This window comes from Lagenorhynchus albirostris, chromosome 15, assembly GCF_949774975.1.
Source record: "Lagenorhynchus albirostris chromosome 15, mLagAlb1.1, whole genome shotgun sequence".
NCBI lineage: Eukaryota > Metazoa > Chordata > Mammalia > Artiodactyla > Delphinidae > Lagenorhynchus > Lagenorhynchus albirostris.
Genome location: NC_083109.1, coordinates 13845496 through 13868104, shown reverse-complemented (window position 1 = coordinate 13868104; position 22609 = coordinate 13845496). Strand labels below are relative to the sequence as shown.

Below are 22609 nucleotides of genomic sequence, written 5' to 3'. Positions count from 1 at the left end.
ACTCATAGCTGCTACGGAAAGAGGCTTGCCAAAATTCCAACTGACCCAGGTTAAGATTCAGGATGCTTCCCGTGGTGGACGTCTTGTCCGTTTTCGTCGTGATTGGTGTTGATACTTGAGGAGAGAAAGGTTTCGGGCTGCCAGATAAACTCCCCGCTTGTCCTGTCTTGGTGGAGGCTGGGGAAGCTGAAAAAGTAAGTTACTCGTTAAAAGACAGATTTACAAATAAAGAAACATATAAAGCTTGTAGGTGTGGGGCAGGGGGGAGAGTACAGAAATTCTATTTGATTTCAACCAGGCCACAGAGCACCACAGAGGGGGCTGGAGCAGGAAGGGCTGGCTATGTAATTCAAGCAAAGGGCTTTAACCCGATGTTAAAGCCACGAAGGAAGAAGGCTGCCCCAGTCATTCTATTAAACACAAAGCTCTAAGACAAATCGGCTAAGCTGCCACTGAAATTGGTTTGGCCCATTCACGGGTGTAAATCTCAAAACAAACAGCGATTAAACCAGCCCCTGCCTCGGTCCAGATGCAGAGACCAGAGCCAAGCTTACAAATGGCATGTCGTCCATTTGTGGGAGACGCAGGGGCCGGTTCATCCAGCCACTGCACCTGCCAGGGGCCAGCTCCACCCCTTGGGAGCTCGCAGGCTTCTCATTTCAAAGGTCCTGCAATGCTGAATGAAGCCAAACTCCACAACAGATGGAGTGAGGGTGCTGTTGGTAAATTACCTCCCTCCTTACTGGGTTTCAAACTTTTATAGGAGGATAGAGTCGTACCTATGCCTGAGTCTTAAAAATACCTTAAAACTCCCAACTTCCTGCTCCCCCGAGCAGGTGGGGGAAGAGAGAACAGAAACCAAACCATTTAACAAAACGAAGTGTTCAGATGGGCCAACTGGGGCCTCCCAAAGACCTTTTAGGTCCTGCCCCTTTGCTGAAACGGCTCTTATGATTGGGCTGTCCTGTTACCATAAACGTGTGACAGGCATTCAAATGGCCAGCTCCCCTCAGATGTGCAAGAAACCTCAAGAAAGCTGTTGATGGTGATGGGGTTAGACTCGCGACATCGCAGGGACTTCACAAGTGCTTGCACACGCTGGTGGCGTGACATCCCAGGGACTTCACAAGTGCTTGGACACGCTGCTGCGTTCTTGCCTTGGTTTCCTCATCTGCCAAATGGGGATCCCCAGAGTGAGGATTCAATGGGTTAAACTCTACACCAGCTCAACTAGTCAACATACATGAGCTAGCCTCAGCTCCAGCGCCAGGACCTGCCAACACTATTTTTAATGCAACAGAGTGGGAAAGACTCTAGATGTAGGGAGAAGTGGATTAAAGCATGGATCAGGAGCCAAAAGAGAGGTTCAAATCCCAGCTCTGTGGACGTGCTGTGTGACCTTGGGCAAGTGACCTGATGTCTCTGAATCTCCTTTCCCAATAGCTACAAAGAGGGATACTAATAATATAATACAGAAGGATTGATAAAAGTACCTAACTCATGAGACTTCCCCGGTGGCGCAGTGGTTAAGAATCCACCTGCCAATGCAGGGGATTCCAGCCCTGGTCCGGGAAGATCCCACATGCCGTGCGGCAACTAAGCCCATGTGCCACAACTACGGAGCCTGCGCTCTAGAGCCTGTGAGCCACAACTACTGAAGCCCGCGTGCCACGACCACTGAAGCCTGTGCACCTAGAGCCCATGCTTTACAACACGAGAAGCCACTGCAACGAGAAGCCCGCGCACCGCAACGAAGAGCAGCCCCCACTCGCCGCAACTAGAGAAAGCCCGCGCACAGCAACAAAAACCCAACGCAGCCAACAAATAAATAGAAAGATAAATAAATAAATAGAAAGATAAATAGAAAAATAAAGGTGTTTCAAAAGATTTAAGTATCACCAATAAAATCTTTAGTATCAGGATTTTTAATTATTATTCATTCATCTATGTTCTGTTTCCAAAAGAAATCTGCAGTGGCTGAAAAGATCAGTGCAGTGTATTCCCTCCACGAAGATTAAAGACCAGAGTCTTTCTTTTTTTTTTTTAAAATATTTTTCTATTTATTTATTTATTTATTTATTTATTTATTTATTTATTCTTAGCTGCATTGCATCTTTGTTGCTATACGTGGGTTTTCTCTAGTTGCGGCGAGTGGGGGCTGCTCTCCGTTGTGGTGCGCGGGCTTCTCATTGCAGTGGCTTCTCGTTGCGGAGCATGGGCTCTAGGCACATGGGCCTCAGCAGTTGTGGTGCACGGGCTTAGTAGTTGTGGCACGCAGGCTCAGTAGTTGTGGCGCGCGGGCTTAGTTGCACCGTGGCATGTGGGATCTTCCCGGACCAGGGCTTGAACCCGTGTCCCCTGCATTGGCAGGCGGGTTCTTAACCACTGTGCCACCAGGGAAGTCCCCAGAGTCTTTCTGATTGTATTCCCTTAAGCAAACTAGCAAGTGGGTCTCGCAGGGAGGGTCTTAGCATACTAGCAGAAGCACTGCTTGGGGCTGCAGGGAACTTTGACAAGGAAGACTAACCCTAAAGGATAGCGGGAACCAAAACCACACAAAGGTGCGGGGTCACACAGAGAACTCAAGCAAGGGAGTCCACGTTTCCCTGTTTAACAGTTCAAGTTACATAGTAAGAAGGAGAGGCTGGCAGGTGGTCTAGCAGAGCCCTACCCCCCACTGTGGGCCTGCAGGGAATTTACCGAGAACACAGGGAGAGTCATTAGTTTTATAGTTCTGTATATGTATGTTCATGTAGTTAAAAAATAATAATAACTGGAACATCAAGCCTTTAATTTCATAGACATATAAGGAATTTACCAAGAACACAGGGAGAGTCATTAGTTTTCTTTTTTTTATATATATATGTTTGTGTAGTTAAAAAATAGTAACTGGGGGCTTCCCTGGTGGCGCAGTGGTTGAGAGGCCGCCTACTGATGCAGGGGACCCGGATTCGTGCCCCGGTCCGGGAAGATCCCACATGCCGTGGAGCAGCTGGGCCCGTGAGCCATGGCCGCTGAGCCTGTGCGTCCGGGGCCTGTGCTCCGCAACGGGAGAGGCCACAACAGTGAGAGGCCCGCGTACCGCAAAAAAAAAATAATAATAATAATAACTGGAACAACAAGCCTTCAATTTCATAGACATATAACGTTTCCTTTGTTAATAAAATTTAAGTATTGAAGCTTCAAGAGACACGTTCTAAATTTTTTAAAAATTTGAAATACAGCACTTGGGATACGTGAACACCGGCTTCCCATGGAGATGGGTCTGGTTCACTTTCCACCCGGCCAGCAAAGGGCAGGGGCCACCCTCACTGGCGTCTGGTACTGCAGTGCTTCACGTAATCAGGACCAGGACAGTACCTCGGGGTCACCTAGCAACCCACACTGCAGAACTCGCCTCTGAGAAAGTGATGGCCAGTGCCCATCCCTGGCTGCCACCTACCTACCCCACCTCCCCAATTTGTAAAACACCTGTGTCCGTCTTGACCTCCCCACAACCACTCACCCAGTTGTTCAAGGCCAAACACGTCTACACTGTCTCAATTCCTCCTCTGCTCTCCTGCCTCAGCCTACCCAGCCCTTCAGCGAGTCCTCTGCACACCACTTCCAAAGTATACCCAAATCTTCGCACTCACCTCCATCCCAATCTCCAGGACTATCACCCTCAAGGGGCAGAAAGTAGACCTTAGGGGGTGAAAAAAATCTTACTCTTTTTATAAATAAAGCACACATGCCGTACGTAAAAGGACATACAATACGTTTAAAGTTCATGAGGGTCCACTCTTAAGTACAGACGCCAAAGAAGTGAAAACCTATACTCAAATCCTCGAAACAGCACTATGCACAGTAATGCAAAGATGGAAACAACCCAAGTGTCCATCAACACACAGACAAGCCCTGGTATAAAGGAATGAAGTTCTGATGCACGCTGCAACGTGGTGACCTTGAAAACGCCACACTAAGTGAAAGGAGCCAGATACAAAGGTCATGTTTTATAGGATTTCACTGAAATGAAATATCCATACTGAGCACATCCATACAAACAGAACGCAGATCGATGGCTGCCAGGGGTCAGTGACGGAGCAAAGGGATGGGGGTGGGAGAGGGGGCAGGGATGAGAAGTGGCTGCTTGGTGGGCACAGGGTTTTGTTCCGGGGTGATGGAAATGTCCTGGAACTAGGTAAGAGTGGTGGATGCACAGTGTTGTGGCTGTACTAAATGCCATTGAACTGTCTACTTTGAAATGATTAATTTTCTGTTATGTGGCTCTCACCTCCATTTTAAAAAATATTCATGGGAGGACAATTAAGAAGAAAGTGTCTAGAGGCTTCCCTTGTGGCGCAGTGGTTGAGAGTCCGCCTGCCGATGCAGGGGACACGGGTTCGTGCCCCGGTCTGGGAAGATCCCACATGCCGCGGAGCGGCTGGGCCCGTGAGCCATGGCCGCTGGGCCTGCGCGTCCGGAGCCTGTGCTCCGCAACGGGAGAGGCCGCAACAGTGAGAGGCTCGCGTACCGCAAAAAAAAAAAAAAAAAAAAAAAAAAAAGAAGAAAGTGTCTAAAAGGGCTCCTTCGGGGGTGATGATGAAGAAAAGGTTTGGGAAACACTGCCCTAACACATCAGTTCCCACGAAGACCCTGTAAGAGCTCCCCACAGGTCCCCTACCACCTGCCACAGCACCCCCTCCCAGGGCACCTCCACCCAGCAGCCGGGACAGCGCCTTCAACAAGGAAAGCAAACATCACTCCTCCACCTAAAACCATCCAGGGGCGTCCAGTTCCCAGAATTAAAAAAACCCAATGAGACAGCTGACCTTTCCTTGCCTCATTCTGGAATCTCCAGCCACGTGGCCCCTTGTGCTTGGCCCCTCCAAGATCAAGTCCGCTCCCAACTCAAGCCTTTACACTTGGAATTTCCAAGGAAAGACACCCCACCCACCCAACCCACCACTCCCACCCAGATCATACTGGCCAGCCGTCCTCAACATTTGGGTCCAATACCACCTCCTCAGAGCCCTCCCCTGCCAGCCCCATCTAAGCTGGTCCAGGTGCCCCTTTTGCCTTGAGAATATCAGCTCCGGAACAGGCTCCTTGCCAGCCACTGACGCTGCCTGAGACATTTACAACATGAGCAGATACATGAGATGATTAATTGAAGAATGAATTCTCCGTTCCTCTTCTCATGACTGTGGTCACAATAAGCAATAAAGAAATGATAATGACAACCAATAAAACCTCTCCATTACAAAGGTGCCAACTTACACCATCTCCTCGATATTCTGCAGCTACTAAAGGCATGCTGAGTGATTAGGCATCCAAGGAAAACACATGGATAAGCAGCTCACAGAAAAATACAAATGGTCAAGAAGCACCCTGAGCTCGACATAAATAAATGTAAACTCAGGTAAGGCATATGGAGATATACAGATAAATCTCCACCCTACATCCTTTTCCCCTGCACGGTACACTTGTTTCAAAAATAACACCTAGTGTTCAGGGTAGGTGAGGAAAGAGGTACACTCACAGGCATCAAAAAACTATTCAGAGGCTTCCCTGGTGGTACAGTGGTTAAGAATCCGCCTGCCAATGCAGGGGACATGGGTTCGAGCCCTGGTCCAGGAAGAACCCACGTGCTGCGGGGCAACTAAGCCCATGCACCACAACTACCGAAGCCCGCGCGCCTGGAGGACGTGCTCTGCAACAAGGGAAGCCACCACAGTGAGAAGCCCGCACACCACAATGAAGAGTAGCCCCCGCTCGCCACAGCTAAAGAAAGCCCGCACACAGCAACGAAGATCCAACGCGGCCAAAAATAAATAAATAAATTTATATTTTAAAAAAAAGTAAAAAAAAAAAAACTATTCAGGAGAGCAGTTAGGTGATAATGATATTAAAATTAAAGTATACCAAATGTAAAATAGATAGCTAGTGGGAAGCAGCCGCATAGCACAGGGAGATCAGCTCGGTGCTCTGTGACCACCTAGTGGGATAGGGAGGGTGGGAGGGAGACACAAGAGGGAGGGGATATGGGGATATATGAATACGTAGAGCTGATTCACTGTTATACAGCAGAAACTAACACAACATTGTAAAGCAATTATACTCCAATAAAGATGTTTAAAAAAATAAATAAAAAGTAGATGCTTGAACACAAAAAAAAATTAAAAATAAAAAATAAATTAAAGTGTACAGGAAATTCCCTGGCAGTCCAGTGGTTAAGCCTCCATGCTTTCATTGCCAAGGGCATGGGTACAATCCCTGGTCGGGGAACTAATAACCCACAAGCTGCGTGGTGTGGCAAAAATTTTTTTTTAATTTTTTTAAATATAAAAAAGAATTAAAGTATACGTAACACATGGACCCGAAGTTCCATTGCTATGAATTCACCCCATAGATATAAAAGTGCCCCTGATACTGGATATGCATGAGAAGGTTCACTGCAACAGTATTTATAATAGCAAAGGAATGGAAGATGGCTTATAAACGCCTATTCATTAGAGACTGGCTAAATAAATAATGGTATACATACCACACAACCCTTAAAAAGAAAGACTCAGATCTCTACATCCTGACAAAAATATGTGTGGGAAAAAGAGAAAAAGGTAAAATCAAGTGTGCATAGAAATGTCCCTGTATGTGTAAATGTTTCTGAAAAGCATGCCCACATCTTTAAATGAACGTAAAATTTTTTTTTCTAGCAGCACATCCCATAATCATGGAAACTTTGGAGAAAAACTGGAGCCCAGAAGTGGGGATAAAAAAATTAAAAACTTTAGCTTTTCCTTTATACCTTTCTATACCGCTCTAATATTGCTGGGTTTCATTTTGTTGTTTTAATTCTAACCATGTGCGTGTAGTCCTTTCATCGTTTAAAAAGAAAAAAAGGGTCAACTAGAGGCATTTAGATTATGAGCCATTTTGCTCTTTTAAAAATGCTTTTGCTTTTACTGTGGTTTTGTTGGGGGGAAAAACTTTAAAACAGGTGCAAAAATGTATTTGTTAATATAAAAAATGTAATGAAGGGAGAGGAATTCTGTAATTGTGTGACTCCGGCGAAGTTTTCAATCACTGATATGTTCTTGAAGACTTTTATTCATGACCATCTAGAGAAACATGGAAAATATTAAGCTGGCCAAAATGTCTACAGCACTGGGGGTTAGAAAGTGAGCAAGGACCATATATAGAGAGATATAAATATATATAATTAACATATACATGTCAGTAGTGATGAGTTGAGAAACCCTGTTTGAAATCGCTCTAGACACACATATATACATTACAGACATTAAGAAAACAAATCAATGTATCTGTTTAAAACATTTGCATTCACATGACTTCATAAAATCTACCTACTACTGATGATGAGAATATGTGCACTCAAGTAGAAAGACGTCAAAGAAACACTGCTAAGTTGAAAGAAGCAAAACGTTTAGTACAATCCCATTCCATCATACACACACACAAATTATTACTGTCATCATCACTGTGATTATATACATTAAAAAATTTTAGCCACCCAATTCTTAATAGTTGTCACCTCTCAGTGTGAAATCATGGACTATTTATTCTATAATATTAACATTTGAAAGGCATATCTTATATTCAGGGGAAAATGATGTAAAATGAAATGTAAATATTGGAGAGCTTCAAAGTTGAAGGTTGAGCAGAGTTTTTATCAGGGCTGAAATTCAAAAGCACGGTCCATAAATCTATGGCTCTCAGTGAGAACTGGAGTGGTGACCATGCCCCCCAGGGGACACGTGACAATGTTTGGAGATGTTTTTGGCTGTGATAATTGTGGGCAGGGGTGTGCTACTGGCATCTAGTGGGTAGAGGCCAGGGACACTGCTAAACACCCTACAGGGCACAGGACACCACAGAGAATCATCCGGCCCAAAATGTCAGTAGTGCTGAGGTTGAGAAACCCTGTTTTAAATCACCCTACAGACATTTCTGAAAGCAAAAAGACAATTGGAAATGCACGTTTCAATTAGGCCTTGAAACAGATGCCAATCCTTTTTCATAAAGTCATAAATCTTGCCCAAAGGAAGATCTAATTGCCTTTGAAGTCACAAATAATTTAATCAGATTTTACACTCTGATGTACAATTCACAAGCAAGGGCTAAAATGCATCATTTATTATCTACGTTTACAAAACCCCCAGACTGTGCTAAGTGCCCTTCTGACTACATGAAACAGGAGTGGTAGGATTAAATTAGAAAAAAAGGCCCCTTCCCTCCCACACACCCCAGCTCCCTGGGGGAGGCGGCAGTGGAGGATTTAATGACTCACACTGAAGTTCCTCTACTTACAAAGTCCTAGCAGCAACCTACACATTCAAAGGGCTGGCGGCATCTTGCACCACTCTTGGTGGCATGAACAAATGAGCTCCACAGCATAGAATCCCTGGATGGTCTAGGACAGGACAGAAATGCTGTCCTGAATGGTTATTTAGTTCATGGAAAAGTATTCAGAACACAAGGTTAAGTTAAAAAAGAAAACCCTCAACAGTCTACACCAAACAGGTGATCCATGAAGCCGGTAGTTCACAGATGCATTTGATGCGCTCTATAGGTTTTGTTTGTTTTGTTGTGGTTTTTTTTCCAGCCACACAGCATGCCGGATCTTAGTTCCTCAACCAGGGATCGAACCTGTGCCCCCGTGCATTGGGAGCGCGGAGTCTTAACCCACTGGACCGCCAGGGAAGTCCCTATAGTTTTTTTTTTAATTTGAGCCAATGTGTAAAAGTTGGGGTAGTTTGCATTTTAAAAATATTTGAGAATTCTCTTGAACAGCCAGAAATCTGGCAACACTGAGCCACATCCCCACTTGGCTAGAACCAGCAGAGGGATCTGGTCCCCAGTGCCCTTTAAAAAAGCATACCTCTCTAGCTCAGCACACACGTATGGGAAGAGTAAGTACTGCTTCGGAAAGTGTTACACACACAAGCGCCCATGAGTGCGTCAACAGTCATGAAGACGAGCGGATTTCTGCTTTAGTTCACCCCAGTCCTTATCATTTCCAAAACTCACTCATTTCCATATCTGCCTGATCCCTGGAAGTATTTGAATTTTCAACTTGATAATATGATGTATAAACCAACACAAAGTAGTCCAGGATGGGAATTCCCTGGCGATCCGCGCTTTCACTGACAAGGGTGCAGGTTCAATCCCTGGTTGGGCAACTAAGATCCTGCAAGCCACTCAGTGCAGCGGAAAAAAAAAAAGAGTCCAGGAAACAATTTCTAAGGGCTGACTGTGGGAGGTGGCATTATCCCTGACTTTAGTTTTTGTAACTAGCACTTGTTTTAAGACAAACATGTATTGATTTCACAGGACAAAAAGAGTATCTGAAACCGTCTTCCCTTCTCCCTGAAGGAACCCACATGGGGCTGCAAGACCAAAGGACCACTATTGAGAGTGGTGAAAGCCAGGCCCCAGGACTCTTACCCTAATACATATTAATGACTTAAATGAGGATCCCACAAGCAAATACTGGCAAAGGCATCAATCTGGCCAGGAGGTCTAGATAAAGGAGGAATCAGACAAATCATGGAGAATATAAACCACTCTGACCCTTAACACAACAAGATTCCAGGAGTAAAAGGAGTCTGGCTGAGCAAAGGGCTCCTCAGAGAGCTAAATCCAGCCCTAAGGGTTACAGACTCATGATTCTGAGCTCCTCAATCCCCCAAACAAAAGGAGGGTTTCTAAACTCTCATAAAAATTTTATCTAATAACTTATTTCAATGTGTAGTCTTATGTGGCTGGCTACAAATTTTTCCCTGCTGAAACTACTAAGGTTTTCCAATACTATGACAATCTTTTTTTTTTTTTTTTTTTTAAACACACTTTTGGATAAAGCTCGGTCTTGTCTCAATTATACTCTCTCTGATTGCTGGGGCATTTCAATAAATAACCCACTTCTCCTTCCACAAAGTGTTATTATCGCTGCCAACAGCAGAGGGCAGTGGTGTGCAGTGCAAAGAACGCCCATCCAGATTCAGGATCTGGCTGTGGGAACTTCAGCACCCCCGTACTCTCCGCAGGGACTTCAACTTGCCTTCTGTAAAATGGGGAGACTGACTCGGAGTTTCTCTTAGTCTATAACAGAAACTGGCAAACCCATCCATGGGCCAAATCTGGCATACCACCCATTCTTGTATGGCCTGTAAGCTAAGAAGAGTATTTACCATTTTTAAATGGTTTGGTGGGGGGGGGGATTAGTAGTTCATGAAACATACAAATTATATGGAGTTCAAATTTCAGTGTCTCAGCCACATACTACCTATGGCTGTTTTAGTAACACGACCAAGGTATTGAAGAGTTGCACTGTTGTAACAAGAGCTCTACAAAGCCTAAAATATTTACTGTCTAGCTCCTTACAGGAAAGAGGGCAATTTCTAAGACTAAAACAATTTTTAATAAATACCTTCTCTTCCTACACTCTTCACTGGCTGCCTAACTCACGATCAGCAAAATAACCCAGGCACATACTGGTAAGCAGTTATATTTGGGGAAACGGCTTTAAATTCTACTGAAATGGGGTATCTGCTAACTTACCACCTCAAAAGTCACTCATATAATAAGGAGTTTTGTCAGGAATTCTGACGTCATTTCAACCTCTGAACCTCTTGAGGAAAGAGAGAAGCTTAATTAAACCCATTACACGTGTTCTTCTTATTCCTCTAAAACTATGTTTCCTGAAATATGGTGCTGGAACATCAATAGTGGTTCAGAGACCAACATGTTTTATTTTACAAGTTATGTGCTAATTTCACGTATATCAGGAAAAAGCACAGCAAAAAATTTAAACACATGAACTTATATACTTCATTTAGCTTAGCATTTATAAACTGCATCTGCAATTTATAAATTGCAGATTTAATATTTAAGAATGTAATAAAATAGGTGGTACTTAAGATTATGGCAAAATATCATAGCAGTCAAAGTTCAGGCAACAGTAATTCATGGGATTGCTGCCGAGTTAAAACACTTTCTCAAAAGCATGATCTCTATGAGAACTAAAACGCTGAGGAGTTTGTGTGATTATATACCATGTTAACTTGGCTTAAATGGAATCATGTCACAGAATAAAAGTAAGCTTTTAAGGACTCTGCTCAGAAACCAGGGGGCAAAACGGAAGTTTTTTCTGAGGCTGGTGAACAGAAGTTATGTCATCAGAACGAAGCTCTATAACTCAACTGTGAGTCCCTCGACCACATGGCTGGATCAGACCTGGAGAAAGACTGCAGCCTTTATTCTGAAGAATCAAAAGCTGTTGGTAATTAACTCTCTACTCCACCTATAGTCATCTGGAGAGCAGCTACAAGCAGTACTTGAAATAAGCAAACCAGAAAGAAGCAACAACACGAACCGAAATGAGTGGAATTCTTTGAGTTTAACACTAAGTCCCCATCATTTTATCTTCCGGGGACATTGGTGGTCTCTTAACTGATGCCTGCGCCTTTTCTTTTCTTTTCTTTTTTTTGGCCGCACCATGCGGCTAGTGGGATCTTAGTTCCCCGACCAGGGATCAAACCCAGGCCCTCAGCAGTGAGAGCATGGAGTCCTAACCACTGGACCACCAGGGAATTCCGGACACCTGCTCCTTAAAGAGTTCTTACGTGAAGGAAAGAAGGGGGAGGGTGGTTTCTGAAAGGCTATCCAAGGGTAATGCTCTGGCCAGAGGTCTAATACTGGTCCAACTTGTAGATGTGCTTTATTCATTCTGGAAAATATCTTAATGACATTTTGAGCTGACATTTCATAACTGGAGATTCTATATTAAAATGCAGATTTCCCATTTCTCTGGAAGAATGTTAAGATGTGAAAACAGTTAAGTCCACATTCCTGTGGACATTCCATGGGCTGAAACCCTTGAGAATAGGGCGTGTGTCCCGGGGTTCATCAAAAGTCTCCCCAACCCAGAGCCTCAGGGCTAGCTGCCTTCGTTACCAAGTTCAGTGTGGAGCAACTTTCTACCCATGCTTCTCTAAGATACAACAAGAAAGAACAAAGAGTAAAGGCCGTGTTTCAAGAAAAATGAGAGTACACCCGTTTCCTTGTGGAAACAGAGTTCTTAAAGGTTTTAATATGCAACCAAACTGTCTGGACAGAAAGAATTCAATTTAAGTCACCCTTGCTTTTGTTACACTCAGCCAGCATCCCTCATTTGTAACACCTCTCTGAATCCACACAGGCATGGGATGAGCAACTACCAGAAGAAATAACAGAGTAGCCAACATTTTTGTAGCACTTACTGTTTCAGGCACTGTCCTAAACCCTTTATGTATGGTGGTTCATTTATCCTCACAAGAACCTGAGGTAGGTCCTATCATTATGGTCGTGTTACCGGTAAGGAAACCAAGCCACGGAGGGATTAGGTACCTTGTCTAAAGCCACAGGGCTAGTGAGTAGCAGAGCTGGGATCTAATCTGAGACCAGCATCTTCATTCGTCACCGCTGCTACAGCAGCAAGGCTCCAAAGTGCAACACAACCGTTAAACGGGTGGACCTTTAAGAAGTGGGACTGCTCTGGGGAGAGAATATGCTTGTTTCCCTTACATGTTCCTCTAATATTTGAGCCTTAAGTAATGTGAATATCTGGTTTTGATAGAAAAATGTTTCAATTAAAATAAAATTCTTGAGAAAGAAAAAAACTGTTGTAGGAAGTTGTGATTCATCTCAGAGGCATCTGAACAGAACTCTGAAGGATTTCTGGCCACCTCTGCCCACTTCTAGGAACGACCTCCAGCTGGCCTTTGGGGAACACTTTTCTCATTTTTTGGGTCCCTAACAGCAAGCATCCCAATGGGTTACTCAGTTAAAAATTAAAACTTGCTCCACTGGGATGAAACGCCACGCAGCTCTCTTTGACTCTGTGATGCTCACCAGGTAGGGCCAGACAGGTGTGGCCCCGATGGGAGCGCCCCTGTGTCCCAGGGGGCCCCTGTACCCTCTCCCACCTGGGGCTGACCTGTGCTCTTGTCCAGGAAGTCTATGGACTCCTCACTCGCGCTGAAGTGGCTGGACGTGGCCTTCTTCTCGGCATCCTGCTCCACGTCGGAGCCTGTGTGCACGGAGGAGTTGGTGCTCATGGGGGAGCGTGGCATGTCCGACAAGGAGATCCTGCGGCCTGTGCCCCCGCTCAGCATCGGCTTGCTCATCAGGATCTTGGGCGACGCCGTCATGTCAAAGTTGAGCTTGACCTTCTCCTGCTTGTCTGTCTTGGCAGCACCAGCGCTGGGGTTGGAGGGGTCGAGCAGCATTTGGTACTGGCTGTTGGGCGTGTAGGGCGTCCTGAATGGAGAGTAATTAAAGACCCCAAACTTCCGGCGGATGTTCTCCACGTAAACCTCCATCTCTTGCATTGCACTGTTGAAGATGCTTTTGGTCTTTTTCACAGAAAAAGGAATCTCTTTAGACATGAGGTAGCAATTATTTATTGGAACCCAGGCCCTGGGAGTGCAAAAGAGAAAGGGAGTTTAAGTCAACTGTGGTCATTTCCAAGACTCTTAAGTTTTTTACAATTTATTGTGCAAGAACACTTAACATGAGTTCTACCCTCTGAAGAAACGTTTAAGTGAATCACACATAACTGCCATATCAACTGAAAAACAAAGCACAACCTAAAAGTTGAGAATTATTTATTTGGCGGACAAAACTGAGGACTCGGACTTCCCTGGTGGCGCAGTGGTTAAGCGCCGCAACTATTGAGTCTGTGCTCTAGAGCCCGGGAGCCATAACTACTGAAGCCTGCGCACCTAGAGCCCGTGTTCCACAACAGAGAAGCCACTGCAATGGGAAGCCTACACACCGCAACGAAGAGCAGCCCCTGCTCACCGCAACTAGAGAAAGCCTGCATGCAGCAACAAAGACCCAATGCAGCCAAAGATAATATTTTTTTTTTTTAAAAAAAAAAAAAGGACTTAAGCCTGGACGCAGCCTCTCAGATCACGCTGAGGGACTGCTCCCAAGAGGTCAGGGAGGAGCCGGTATATACAGGAGATTTTGCAACAAAGACCAGGTAGTGGGAACTTCAAAGATTATCGTTAATTAAAGAACACCAAGCATCTCAAGTTAAAGAATTTAGCATTTTTTTCCATGTGTGGGAAGATATAAGCATCAGGGCTCACTGACATCATTCCTTTGATATGCACTTTAGCTGTCAAGGACAGGATCCTGTGCTTTCCCATCCCGAGTGTCCTCAGGGTGCACCGCTTAGGGTGGCTACATTGGCTGAGGGCGGGGCAGCGGGCTACCTGTTTGTCTTCAGCCTGAGTTCCCTCAGGGCTCACCATCCAGGGCGCTTTCACTGGCTTGATGGCTGCAACATCCTTTGTTTACTGAGAGGGCAGGCAACACTTTTTTTCCACAGCTGATTATAGGTATATGTTGGTACAGCAGCTCTCTAGAGCTTATTCATTTTGTTTAACTGAAACTTTACACCTGTTGATTAGTACTCCCCATTTCTCCCTGCCCCCAGCCCCTGACAACCACCGTTCCACTCTTTGATTGTATGAATTTGACTATTTTAGATAGCTCGTACAAATGGAGTCACGTGGTATCTGTGTTTCTGGGACTGGCGTATTACCCCACTTAGCCTGAAGTCCTCCAGGTTCAGCCATGATGCCACATACTTCTTAAGGCTGAACATTATTCCACTGTACGTACAGACCACATTTTCTCTATCCATTGATCTCTCTCGATGGTCATTTAGGTTGTTTCCAGAATTGTTTTTTTTTCCTTAATGCAAACCAAATTAGCCTAGTGGATTTTCCAAGATTCTTAAATACGTATTCCTTTTTTTTCAAATGACTTGGTTTGAGTGGTTAGTTAACGATCCACTCAACAGGCACGTTCTGTCACAAGGACCACACGTGAACACGAAACTCAGCTAGGACATTCAAAGGCTCAATAGCTTAGTCATTTTAATCCATTAAAACAGTAATAAATCCCCTTTGGCTCTGGGTTGGTAGCGAGTAAGAAAACAGTCTGCATCCTAGACTACACCTCTGAAAAGAGAATTATCCCCCAAATCTCATTCTCCTGCACTCAGACATAAAGCACTTTCTTTTCTCTTTTAAAACTGCCCCTGGAAGTGGTAGCAAGGTTCCACAGAAAAAAGTAAAACTTGCTGCTGATGAAGATGACGATGATGATGATGAAAATGATGATGGTGACGACTTTGATGATGAGGAAGCTGAAGAAAAAGCTCCAGTAAAGAAACCTGTACGGATACTCCAGCCAAAAGTGCACAAAAATCAAACCAGAATGAAAAAGCCTCAAACCATCAACACCAAAATCAAAAGGTCAAGAATCCTTCAAAAAACAGGAAAAAAAAAACTCCTAAGACACCGAAAAGGACCTAGCTCTGTAGAAGACATTAAAGCAAAAATGCAAGCAAGTATAGAAAAAGGTGGTTCCGTTCCCAAAGTGGAAGCCAAATTCGTCAATTATGTGAATAACTGTTTCCGATGACTGACCAGGAGGCTATTCAAGATCTCTGGTAGTGGAGGAAGTCTCTTTAAGAAAATAGTTTAAACCGTTTGTTAAACTCTTCTGTCTTAGTTCATTTCTGTAACAGTTGATATCTGGCTGTCCTTTTTACAACACAGAGTGAGAACTTTCCCTACCGTGTCCAATAAATGTTGTCCAGGTTCCATTGCCAAGAATGTGTTGTCCAAAATGCCTGTTTAGTTTTTAAAGATGGAACTCCACCCTTTGCTTGGTTTTAAGTATGTATGGAATGTTATGATAGAACATAGTAGTAGTAGTGGTCAGACAAATGGAGATGGTGAGGAGACAAAAATATACATGTGAAATAAACTCAGCATTTTAACACAGTTAAAAAAAAAAAGTTGTTTTTTTTTTTTTTTTTTTTTGGCGGTACACGGGCCTCTCACTGTTGTGGCCTCTCCCGTGCGGAGCACAGGCTCCGGACGCGCAGGCTCAGTGGCCATGGCTCACGGGCCCAGCCGCTCCGCGGCATATGGGATCCTCCCGGACTGGGACACGAACCCGTGTCCCCTGCATCGGCAGGCGGACTCTCAACCACTGCGCCACCAGGGAAGCCCCCCCCAAAAAAAGCTATTTTTTTAAGCTCTGCAGGCATTTGATAAAATATTTTCTACATTTGTATATAATAGTGTCTGTGAAATAAAACTGAAAAAAAAAAAGGCAAAATCTTTTAAAGGACAAAAAGCCCATGATGAGACTCTTCAGAACATGCCTTGATTTGCGCAAAAGCCTCCAAGGGCTCTCTCTCTCTAACATTTATTAACTTGACAATGGGGGAATTCGCTGGCGATCCACGAGTTAGGACTCCCGGCTTTCACTGCCAAGGGCCCAGGTTCAATCCCCGGCTGGGGAACTAAGATCCCATAAGCCACACAGAGCGGTCAAAAAAAACATGACAATGAACATGCAGTGGTCTGTGCTATTTCTTATTCTGCTGCCCCGCCTTATTTTGCTCACCCCTGGTCCAGGCTTATGTTTTGGCTTTGCAACCTCGAAGCGAGCTCCCCGAGAAGGGAGAGCACATCACAACCCTTGCAGCCTCCCCTGAGTCCGTGTCCTGTTTCTGGGTCAGACCCAGAGCAGGCTGTCGACAAGCCTGCCCCATTCTGCTTTAAAAACATCCTGGGAAGGAAGGGACGTCCATCCTTTTAGAAGTGGCTTCCACTACAGCTGTCAGGGACTCCCTGCCCAAGGCCAACTGAAATCTCCCTACAACTCCTACCTACAGTCCCTCCACCACCGGGATATCCTTAACGACTCCCCCAATGTGCACCCTGCACCCAAAATGAGCCCGACAGTTCGACAGGTCCCCTCCAAGGGGACAGGAGACACCACGGAGGGAGGGTTAAGGAAATCTCGTGGGGCATCAGACTTGGGCAGCTGTCTATTTTACAAATGTAGGGTGACCGGCTTCCAGGACAGCTCCCACCCAGAACCAACCTACACCTGCAAGTTCAAGGGAAACAGCCTCTGGAAACAGGGCCGGTGAAGCTCATGGCCCCTAAGCCACCTTCAATGGCTGTCAGGCAGGCAGGATTAAGAGGTCCATGCAGAGTGGGCACAGCTGGAGAATCCACGACTCTTAAGGCTCTGGGAATATTTGGTGCTTGGGGGACAGCAATGCTTGCCCCCCGCCATGGATATCCTAAGTATTATCCACACTGAGTTACACTATAGAATAATCCCAAATCATCAGGATGGTTCATTAATACTTGCCATGCTCTAATGAAGAGGCAGGAAGATGTACAACCTGCTATATCTCTTGCTCTTCAAATAAAAGCCAGACTTCTGACCAAAGCCACCCTGGTGACCCAGGCCCAGCCCAGCCCTCTGATCCCACCTCTTACCCACCCTCTCCTCCCTTATCCTGTTCAAACCACACTGTGTTCATGGATTTCCCTGAGCAATTCACTCAGCCTGGGCCTGCCCTTTCCCTACCTGAGTCCCTGCTCTCTCTGGTCCCTCTACCCAGATCTTCACCCGGTCCCACCACTACCTCCTGACCTGAGATCATACTGTCTATTCCCCACTTGTATGTCATCTGCCTTCCCCACTTCCGACGGGCAGTGTCTGCCTGCTCGCTCCTGTATCCCAGCATCTAGTACTCAGCGTGGCACACGGCAGGCACCAAAGACATGTTTCTTTGAATGAATGAATAAAGGAATTTTAGAAAAACTTCCCCCAAAATAGTCAAAATCAAAGTATAATACTTCCTATCAAACCTAGAACCATCTCAGCTGATTTCCATTTTGTCTCCTATCAATGGATTGCCGGGGTTCCTGGTAAATGATTTCAGATTACTTTGATATTCTTTTTTTTTTTTTTGGCAAGATGACAAGCAAAATTTAACAAAGAGCAATATTTCAAATTCTGGTGTTGTTTAAAATGAGGAAGTGTATTTTCTGTACATTCTGTGAGTGGGTATAATTTTCAAACTATGTCTGTTAAACATTCTCCGCTACACACACACGTGCGCACGCGTGCTTTCTCAGACTGCTTGGTAGGGTTTCAGGAGGGTTTTTGCCTCATTTACTCACAATGTAACTCTTGCTAAAAGAGAACCAAGAAATTACCCGCCGCTCATCTCTGTCTACCTGTTGTTCTGAAGCACGCAGGGGGCTGCACTCCACAGAGAAGTGCTATTAGCTGGAATAATTCAGGTCGCTGAGAGAGGGAGAGGGGAGGGCAGGAAGGCTGGCAGGGAGGGTTCACACCTGTCAAAACAGCAAGCCCTTGTAATTTCCCATTTTAGCTCCACAGAAAAGGGACTACCCAGCACAACGATGGGAGATTCATTTTACCGGCAATCTGGGGAAATGCTTCTGATCCCTGAAAGCATTATTTTGAAAAGCAATTTGTGCGGTGATTTCATTTACTGCGGAAAAACCCAGAAAAGAACAGCAGCACTTAAAATAACCGTGGAACCTATGCCGATGCCGGCTGCGTCCACAAAACCACGAAAGCAAGATTCTTTTCCAACACACCTGAGAACACTGAAGCCTGTGCGATCAGGCTCATTAACACAGCCCAGGACAGGATTTTTAAAGTGCAACATCACTGGCTGGTATCGAGACAATAAAATAATAGCCGTACCCACCGCCCCTTCTTGTATTCACTGACAGGATCAAAGGTTCAGTCACAGCTACGCGTTTGAAGCCTGTGTTTAACTCCCACCTGTCGTGTTGTCCAAAGAAACGGGCATCAACCTGCCCATCTTTATCCCTCAGAGCTTTCGCAGGCCAGAATGGAAACCCCTTCAGTTTTGCCCAAACCAAAGGATGTGGATTGCTCTAGGAAAAGAAAAACAAAAGCCAGAGTTTGTATGTATTCGACAGCAAGATGCACACATAGAGCTCAGTGGGTGAGGGGAAGCTAAGGCAGAGTTGATACAGGCCACAGAGTGAAAGGAAACAACTTCCAGCAGGGTCTCCCCAGGTGGCAGTCACCACATGTGCGGCCATTCCCCGGGCAAGGCTGGGAATGGGGTTAAACGGGGAAACCAAAAAGCAGCGAGCACTGACCAAAACGAGGCTTCAACTCTGGCTGTGCCGCTCTTGCCCGGGTGGGAGCGAACAAGAGACTGTACCTTTCTGGGCAACACAGGGACAGTTATACCTACACCCTCTGTTAAGCTGGAGGGTTAAAGGCACCTTACATCCAGCATATAATAAGGGACGGCATTAGCTAACTTTATTCTTTACCGAGAGCTACTCAGGGCCTTAACGATGCAGATGTCCATCTCGAAATGCAGGAAAAGACAAACTATGTTTGGATTCTCAACTCTACTTGCCCAACCTTGCGGCCCAATACCCTCCCCCCGCACCCCCATCCTCCCAGCTCACCCCAACGACACACTTCCCTGCAGAACAGCAGTTTGGAAAATACAGATTCATGGGGACAACTGGGGTGACTTTCTCTCCCCACCCCAATCCCAGCCTCAAGAACCACGGTTTGGAGAGACCATGGAGTTAACCCTGGGAGGGATTTCCAAACCTCTTAAAATAGACCCAACGTGATTTGTAAGTAACATACTCATTTAACACGACCGGCTCATCACCTGCGTGACTTTGGCATGCCTCTCCTCTCTGATGAGCTGCTTTTCACTCTGCATCCTGCTCTTTTCGAGGGCTAATAAACCCAGTAAATCGTGACACGACCTCTGGCACATGACCTTGCAGCCAAAGAGGTTTATCCCACCTGGATTACTCCCATTCTGCCGTAACTTAATTTTCAGTAAGAAAATTATTTTAAAACTTTATCCAAAGTTTCATCCAATAAGCCACCTGCAGAAAGCTGTCCTGGGTCACCCAAGGCATAGAGTTCAGAAAACAAAGAAAGGAAAGGAAATCCAACTTACACAAGGCTCACAAAACCAGTTATCTCGTTTTTGGCAAGCAGCTAGATAACACTCTGGACAAACTTCGATTTCATTCATCTGTAAAGCAAAAATGTGTTAGAATGTGTCATTCCCAGGGGTCTTGTATCTGCAGGCCCTCAAGAAATTCATGATGATATTGGCAGGTAAGATTAGCTAACCTAAGTCCCACAGTGGGGAACACCCTGGACATCAGTCCAACTATTTCTCACCAGCCCCGACTCGCCCACCTAGCCCCAGCAGCCATCATCTCTCGCTGGACCATGTCTCCCAGCTTCCTAAGCTTGGTCCATTCCCTACACAGACAGAGCAGCCAGAGCCACCTTCTACAAACACAGGTCCCATCTGGTCCCTCTCCTTAGACCAGTGGTTCTCTACTGGGACAGTTTAACCCTTCCAGGGACACTTGGCATAACTGGAGATATTGTCGGTCATCGGTCATCACAACTGGGGGTGGACAGTTGAGACTGGAGTCTATGATGGTACAAGGACAGCTCCTGCAACAAAGATGTCTCTGGCCTCAAATGTCAGTAGTGCCAAGGTTGAGAAACTAACAATGAAATCTAAACACCTGGTCAGGGCTTCCCTGGTGGCGCAGTGGTTGCGAATCCGCCTGCCAATGCAGGGGACGTGGGTTCCAGCCCTGGTCCAGGAGGATCCCACATGCCATGGAGCAACTAAGCCCGTGTACCACAACTGCTGAGCCTGCGCTCTAGAGCCCACAAGCCACAGCTACTGAGCCTGAGTGCCACAACTACTGAAGCCCACGCACCTAGAGCCCGTGCTCCGCAACAAGGGAAGCCACAGCAATGAGAAGCCCACGCGCCGCAAGGAAGAGTAGCCCCCGCTCGCCACAACTAGAGAAAGCCCACGCGCAGCAACGAAGATCCAATGCAGTCAAAAATAAATAAATAAATAAATTTAGATAAATAAATAAGCACCTGGTCAGTTCCTTCAAGGCCATGCGTGGTCTGGCCTCAGTCTACCTGTCTCAGCTCCCCAATCCCTTCCCTCGACTCTGGCCTCTGCTTGCCATGCTCAATTCTATATATCTCTAATCACACCATGCACAGCAATTAATTAATACCACGTTACTCTATTTTATTTCCACGGATAACTGAAAATTCTGTAACTGACCGTCCTCTCTCTTGAGAAAGTGCATTCCCCCCAGAGAACCGTCATGACTTAGAACTAAAGGCCCTGGAAACTCCCTTCTTGGATCTAAATTCAGACTCCACTACATCCTAGCTCTAGAACTTTAGGAAAAGTTGCTTATGCTGTCTGAGCGTCCATTTCCTCACCTCATAGAATGGGGGTGAAAGCAGTACCTACCAAACAGAATTATTATAAAAATTAGATGAGATAAATGTAAAGCACTTCAAGTGACAAGGTGCCAGACACATAGCAGGTGCTCAACTAATGATTATTAATTAATAACTTTAAAGTAATTACTAATTATAATGGACTGACCGATTGAGGGCAATGAATAAATGAATGAATGAGTGAATGGTGGACCATATTTCTTCCTTCTACCCACTCTCCTTCTGGGCTATTCCAAAGGTACTGGGTAGAACAAAGCGGCAACATCAAGCCCAGGACAGCCCTGGCATTGGAGCCCACAAAGCAGCACTGTGCTGCCAACAGGTAGGTTCAGAATTGCCAGACAAAGAGCATCTGGGTTCAATAAATTCTACATTATGACCACCCACCAATGAAAAGTCTAGGCTTCAGCACCTACATCAAGGGAAACGAATCCTCAGGGGGGAAACAACTGAACAACTCGCCCAGAGACAACTCCAAGTCGCCAACAAGCATATCAAAAAACAGTCCATCACCACTTGCATCAAAGAAATCAAAATCACAATCACAATCACAGTGAGATGCCACTGTTTTTTACTGATCACACTGGGGCAAAAACATATATATAAACAGTTTTCAAACTGGAACTTCCAACGTTGCCAACGACACAGAAAAACCACATCTGTTCATTCCAGTTCATTGTGTAAGTAGCGCTGTAGCATTTCCAGAAAACAATCAAGAGATATCTACCCAAAGCCATGCTGACAGCCTCAGACCTAGTAGTTGCATTTCTAACAATTACACTAAGGAAATAAATCATCAGAACAGCCATGATAAATTCTATTCTTCCTCCCTGTTTAATTACCTAGGAAAACACTCAGAGTGAAAAATGTACATTATAAAACTCTCTCTATACAAATATATATATATAGATATGGACATATCCTAAGATATCCAAAGATATCCAAAGATATCCTAAGATATCCAAACGTTTTCTTTACAAATGAACGGATGGATAGATGAGAGTGCAGACAGGCTGAAGGCCATTACATCTCAGTTTTTTGTGCTCACAACAGGGATCTAACAAAGAAAGGCTCCCCTGTACCATTTCTGCCATCAGCCTGTCCTGCAACCACTAGAGCCTCAGGGCACACCATCAAAACTAGGGGGTATTTTTCCAGGACACCTGGGCCACTCTCAGAGAAACTCAAGACCTTTCCTGCAAATAATGTCAGAACCCAAATACCTTCTGCAAGAAGACTGAAAGGGACCTGAGGGGATGCCACAGACTGTGGGGCAAAGCAATCATAAACTCTATTTGACCCCGAAAACTCAGGATGTGCAGTGCTGGACCACGACTCAAGGCTGAAAACTCCCATCTCTCTTAGAGCTAAGATGAGGGTGTTGATTTATAAC

The 22609-nt window shown here is 45.3% G+C and overlaps 1 protein-coding gene across 2 annotated transcripts in view; it reads right to left on the bottom strand.

The window, feature by feature from the left end:
- The window catches only part of ZMYND8 (zinc finger MYND-type containing 8), a 127251-nt gene that overhangs the window by 45460 nt on the left and 59182 nt on the right, over positions 1-22609 (bottom strand). For both annotated transcript variants that reach the window (XM_060122121.1, XM_060122122.1), the window contains 4 exons: positions 19877-19954; positions 18694-18809; positions 12977-13458; positions 46-186 (listed from right to left, as the gene is read on the bottom strand). In XM_060122121.1, coding sequence (XP_059978104.1) covers positions 46-186; positions 12977-13458; positions 18694-18809; positions 19877-19954 — 817 coding nt within the window. The remainder of the gene's footprint in view (positions 1-45; positions 187-12976; positions 13459-18693; positions 18810-19876; positions 19955-22609) is intronic.